We start from the raw sequence: 5,603 nt of genomic DNA on the forward strand, positions 1-5,603 counted from the left end.
TGCTCCCCGCTCTGTCTCTGGTGAATCCTCTCACCCTCCCGCATCTCTGGCCTGTACCCCAGTTCTGTATGAATAAATAAATAAATCTTTAAAAAAATAAATAAATACCTATCCACATCTCTTGTGATTTGTAGGGATTGTTACATATATTCCAGATGATATCCCTTGATCACTTAAGCATGTTGCATTTCCCGTTCTATAGTTTGCCTTTTCATGGTTGTATTTTAGATCTTGTAACTTTTATAGATCTTTCCTTTATGAGTTGTGCTTTTCATGTCTTATTGTAGAATTCTTTCCCTATCCCAAGCCTATGAAAACATTTTCCTATATATTTTTTTAGACACTTTACTGGGTTACCCTTCACATTAGATTGATAATTTAATTTACCTGTCACTGATTTTGTGCATAGTAAGAGTTTAGGTGTTAAATGCTATTTTCACACCTCCCCCATATAAATAGCCAGTAACCCATCTACATTTGTTTGAAAAGATCATTCTCTCCCTACTACTTCCCAGTAACATCTTTGTCATAAATAAACTTTGTCAGTTGTCTATAAATATTTGGATTCTTTTTTTAAAAAGATTTATTTATTTATGGTTATAGAACTGAGGTACAGGCCAGAGGTGTGGTGGGTGAGAGGATTCACCAAAGACAGAGTGGGGAGCAGAACAGGCAGATTGATGAATACACTGCTGAGAATAGCAGTGGATGGGTCAAGAGAAATCTGCCACACCATGTGGGTCAGCTCCATGGCAGGGGATCAAACTTGTGCTGCAGTGGCTTTAGAGAGCTTTATAATGTGAAGTTTTAACCCATTGCACCACCAGGGAGAGTCCCAATATTTGTATTCTTTTTAATTTTACTGAATTATATGCCTATTGTTGTGTTAATACCACATTGCCTTACATTCTCTGTCACTTAATGGAAAAGTTTTCCCTGTATTAAGACATCATGATGAAAGGGAGCCCAACCAGAAGCATCCCTGTATTACATATTCATCACCTGGTGGCTGGCACTTTAGAATAAAGGAATGTACAATTGCAGGGACTGTTGACTTTTGAGGACGTGGCTGTGGATTTCACTGAGGAAGAGTGGCAGTACCTGAACTCTTCACAGAAGACTCTGTATAGAAGTGTGATGCTGGAGACCTATAGCAACCTGATCTCTGTGGGTAAGCTTGGCTTTCTCAAATAATTTGTTGTTTATTTTTTGTGTCTAGTAGAGATCCTTTCCTTTGTCAGTTTTGAAACTTGAAAGAGTTTTGAACTACTTGAAAGTTGAACACCTTGAGTTGCAAGGAACAAAATTCCTTTTCCCCCTTTCCTCTCCTTACAAGGTGTTTGTGACTCAAAACCCAGGTGAAATGGTTTGGCTTTACCATTATATCAAACAGGATGAATGTGTAGCCCCAAGCTCCAACTTTCTCTTTTATCAAATGCTCTGAAGACCAAGGAGATTTCACTGTCATTTCTCATTAGTGGTGCAGCAGGTCACCAAACCAGACCTCATCCTCAATTTGGAGGTAGAAGAACCATGCCCAGCAGAAGGAAGGACCCCAACTTGGAGCTTTCCAGGTAAGTGGGGTTGACACAAACTGTGGGAACATGAGCTCCAGTTTGTCAGGAGTGAGGACCTCTGAAGGTCTTTAGGAATATCTTGGGGAACGCTTTGGCTCTTTGCGGTTGTTGGAGGATAGGCACATGAACACCTCAGAAATCAGACTAACACTTCCCGTCAGAACTTGTGCACAGATTCTTGTGCATCACCCCGTGCATAAGTGTCTTGGAAATGCCAGTCCCTGCCCCAAGCCTTGCCATAGTTACCATGCTCACTTCTCTTGTCTCACCTCAAGCCTGGGCCCACATGAGTCACAAGCGTAGGTGTCAGTACTCTGGTTCCAGATTGGATTACCTGACTCCCTTCAGCTAGATGTTTGGTTTTTATGGAAAGATTGCTCAACTTCATTAATATAGATAAATACAAATTTAAATCACCCACCAGTTATACAAAGACTAAAAATTCTGACATGTACAGACAGGCAGCAAAGAGACTTTTCACACAGTAAAAGTACAAGTGTTCTTGGTACAGCCGCAGCGTAAGTTTACCTTCTCTAGAAAAGTTGAAAACATGCAGAGTCTATGATCAGACATACCAATCACAGAGAACAGCTTAGATATTTCTGTCAGATTTGCTCTCCTAAAACATCTTGATTATCTCTTTTTTAACTTTTTTTTTAAATTTTATATATATTTTACATCATTCTGTATTTTGTACATTTTTTCATCTCAGCTGTAATCCCCATGGATTTCCCATCACCACTTCACCCATATGCCATCACCATAGTCCTGTGTGCTCTTCCCACCCCCATTTTGATCCTGCTCCCCTCTCTACCCCAGTAGAATGTCTCTGGTTTATAGTTGTTAGTTGATGTAGTTTTTTACCTTATTACAATTACTGTGTGTGTGTGTGTGTGTGTTGTGTATTCCTGATCCCTTAAGCTTCTGCTATGAGTGAAACCATCTGGTACTTTTCTTTTTCTTTCTGGCTTATTTCATTAAGCATGATCTTTTCCAGCTCCATCCATGTTGCAGCAAATGGCATGAGTTTATCTTTTTTGATTGCTGAGTAATGTTCCAGTGTGTGTGTGTGTGTGTGTGTGTGTGTGTGTGTGTATACACACAATGAAAGATGTGGTATTGATTAGCTCTTTTTAAAAATAGCTTTAACATTGAGGCATGAAGCTTTACTCCTAACATTATATGGTATTGTAAACCATTGGTGAATCAATAAAATTTTGTTGGAAAAATAGCTTTGAGGTATAACATTTTCTAGATTACTCTTTCTAAATTATACAAATTCACTGATGTTTTGTATGCTTACAGTTAGGTAATCATCACCTTACTCTAATTCTAGAATATTTTCATCACCCCAAAAAGAATCCCTATTCCTTATCAGTCACTCTCTATTCCCTCCTCCTTCCAGCAACCACTGACCTACTTTCTGTCTCTATATTTTTACCTATTCTGGACATTTAAATTTTATGGAACCATACAAAATGTTGTCTTTTATATCTGGTTTCTTTTTCTTGGCATAATATCTTCGGAGATGAGTCCATATTGTAACTATCAGTGTTTCATTCCTTTTTATGGCAGAATGATATCCATTGTATGCATGGACCACATCTTATCTATCACCTATTAATGGATATTTAGGTTATTTCCACCTTTTGGCTATTAGATAGAATGCTGCTGTGAACATTGTCTAGAAGTTATTGTGGCAATGTATTTTTTCATCAAGTACATAGGTGTTGAACTGTTGGAGCATGTGATAATTGTATGTTTCACATTTTTGTGTAATTGCCAAACCGTGTAGCAATCCTGTTCCTCAAAAAATTCACCCAGTAGTGCATGGGTTTATCCTTTTTGATTACTGAGTAATATTCTATTTGTAAATATACTATGTCTTCTTGATCCAGCATCTGGGTTGCTTCTGTAGCTTATCTGTTGTAAATTGTGCTACAGTAAACACAGGGTTGCAGGTGTCCTTATGAGATAATGTTTTCGTGTTATTTGGGTAGATTCTTAGGAATAGAATTGCTGGATCATATGGAAGCTCTATTGTTAGTAGTTTGAGGAACCACCACACAGCTCTGGGAGGGATTACAGTCAGCAAAATAAGCCAGAAAGAAAAAGAAAAATATCAAATGGTCTCATTAATAGGAGGAATGTAGAGAAAACAAAAAAGGAATCAGAAAAATGTAACTATAATAAAGTAAAAATCAAATTATCAGGCAACTATAAATCAGAGACATTCTGTAGAGGAGGGGGAGAGAGAAGGACTAAGACAGGAGTGGGAAGAGCACAAGGGACAGTGGTGATGGTGCACAGTGAATTGGTGGTGGGAATTTCACAGGGAAACCATGCAGTGTACAAAAATGAAGGATAATATAATGAATATATTAAAAAATAAAACAAAACAAAAATTTACCCAATAATTTTATGACATTCACTGATGAGTCTTGCCTGAACCAGTCATAAGATGGTTGAAAAAATAGTGGATTTTCTGTCATTCTTTCTATAAGTTGGCACCCTTCTGTAAAGAATGTATCGCTACCCAATCTTGGTTAATTATGTTATCAGTGTGGACTCATAATTTTTATTTTCTAGTATGTTATAATCCATCACTGTCTACTATCATTATTCATTGTGATTTTTAAATTGCTTGATTTTGCTAGCAGGTATCCCTTTGGGCTGATTCTTTTGACATGTCCCCATCAGTCATTAAACACTTTCTATCACAAATATATGTTCAAACAGTACCTTCCCTATTTCAGACCTGGAATAAGCAATTTCTGAAGAGATCTGTGATCTCTCTAGTGGGGAATGATAGAAATCCTGGGCATGTTCATAGCTATTTGGATTCCTGTCTCCAGATGATTCCCTTCCATCTTTTTTCCCTTGTATTTTTTTCAGGTAGCTGGGTTATTTGTCCTATAGTTTCCCATGTTCTGAGTTTTGCTGCTAAGTACTCATGGTGGCATTTAATATATCCCTCTGTCCCTGTTGGAAATTAGCAGTTAGATCTTAAATCTTGATAATATTCAGGATTCATTTTTTTTTTCTTATAGCAAGATTACTTCTAGCTGGTGTAACATACTTCATCAGGAGGCATGTTATGTGTGGCTATCTCTTTTCTGTGTTTTGAGTCATCAGTGATTTTTGCTTAGATCTATTAATTCATTAGAGTTTACAAAATGGTGATGTTCTAACTCTAGCATTCCTTCTTTGTTGACTAGCTTAAATGCTTACATAAAGAAGGACTGCCCTCCTTGGTGAATTGCATATTGTACACAATAGGTATATAGTGTACATAATAGTTACATGTGTTTTTCCATTTATTTACCAGTTTTCTAAATAATGAATTGGCTTTGTAGCAAAAGTGACTACTAAGTAAGTCCTTTTTTGAGTATCACTTATGGACTTACAATTTAAACACTTGCATCTTAGACTATTGCCTTTTCCTTATTATGAATCAAATTGTTCCATCTCTGGCCGGTGGAAGACCCTTCAAATTAACTCCTGAGTATTTGGTAGCTTCCTGCTTTTGGGTATTATAAGATAGCCCAAGTTCATTTATTTATTTCCCATCTCTGATGTGGAATCAGTCATTTCTCCAATGAGCACTAGCTCTTTTCTGTGATGGGTAGCTTGAGACTGTGATGTGGCTATTAAGGAATTTCTAGGCCTTTTCATTTGACATAATAAGCATTATGTAGAATTTTTAAAGAAAATATATAATGTATTCAAATTGATATTTCCAAATCAAATTCTTGACTAAAAAGTTTTTAATTTATTGATATTACAAGTGATGGTAATATTATTAGTATTCTGGGACTGCTGAACATGTACTGTGGCCTGAATCCATGGAGGTAGTCATACTGGTACCATTGAGAATCAAGATTTTTCAACATCATTGTTAAGAAATTCCAATGAAAGGGTATTTATTATTAAGAAATCTTTTTTTTTTATTACAAAGTTTATTTTTACATCATTTTGCACATTTTTTTTTCCATCTCGATTGTAATCCCCGCGGGTTTCCCATCA

The 5,603-nt window shown here is 36.7% G+C and overlaps 1 protein-coding gene across 1 annotated transcript in view; it reads left to right on the top strand.

The window, feature by feature from the left end:
• The window catches only part of ZNF182 (zinc finger protein 182), a 33,284-nt gene that overhangs the window by 16,131 nt on the left and 11,550 nt on the right, over positions 1-5,603 (top strand). The window contains exons 4-5 of the mRNA XM_012730259.1: positions 1,045-1,171; positions 1,479-1,574. Of these exons, the coding sequence (XP_012585713.1) occupies positions 1,045-1,171; positions 1,479-1,574 (223 nt within the window). The remainder of the gene's footprint in view (positions 1-1,044; positions 1,172-1,478; positions 1,575-5,603) is intronic.

The sequence above is a fragment of the Condylura cristata genome, unplaced genomic scaffold (assembly GCF_000260355.1).
Source record: "Condylura cristata isolate star-nosed mole 26May11 unplaced genomic scaffold, ConCri1.0 scaffold00027, whole genome shotgun sequence".
Classification (NCBI taxonomy): domain Eukaryota; kingdom Metazoa; phylum Chordata; class Mammalia; order Eulipotyphla; family Talpidae; genus Condylura; species Condylura cristata.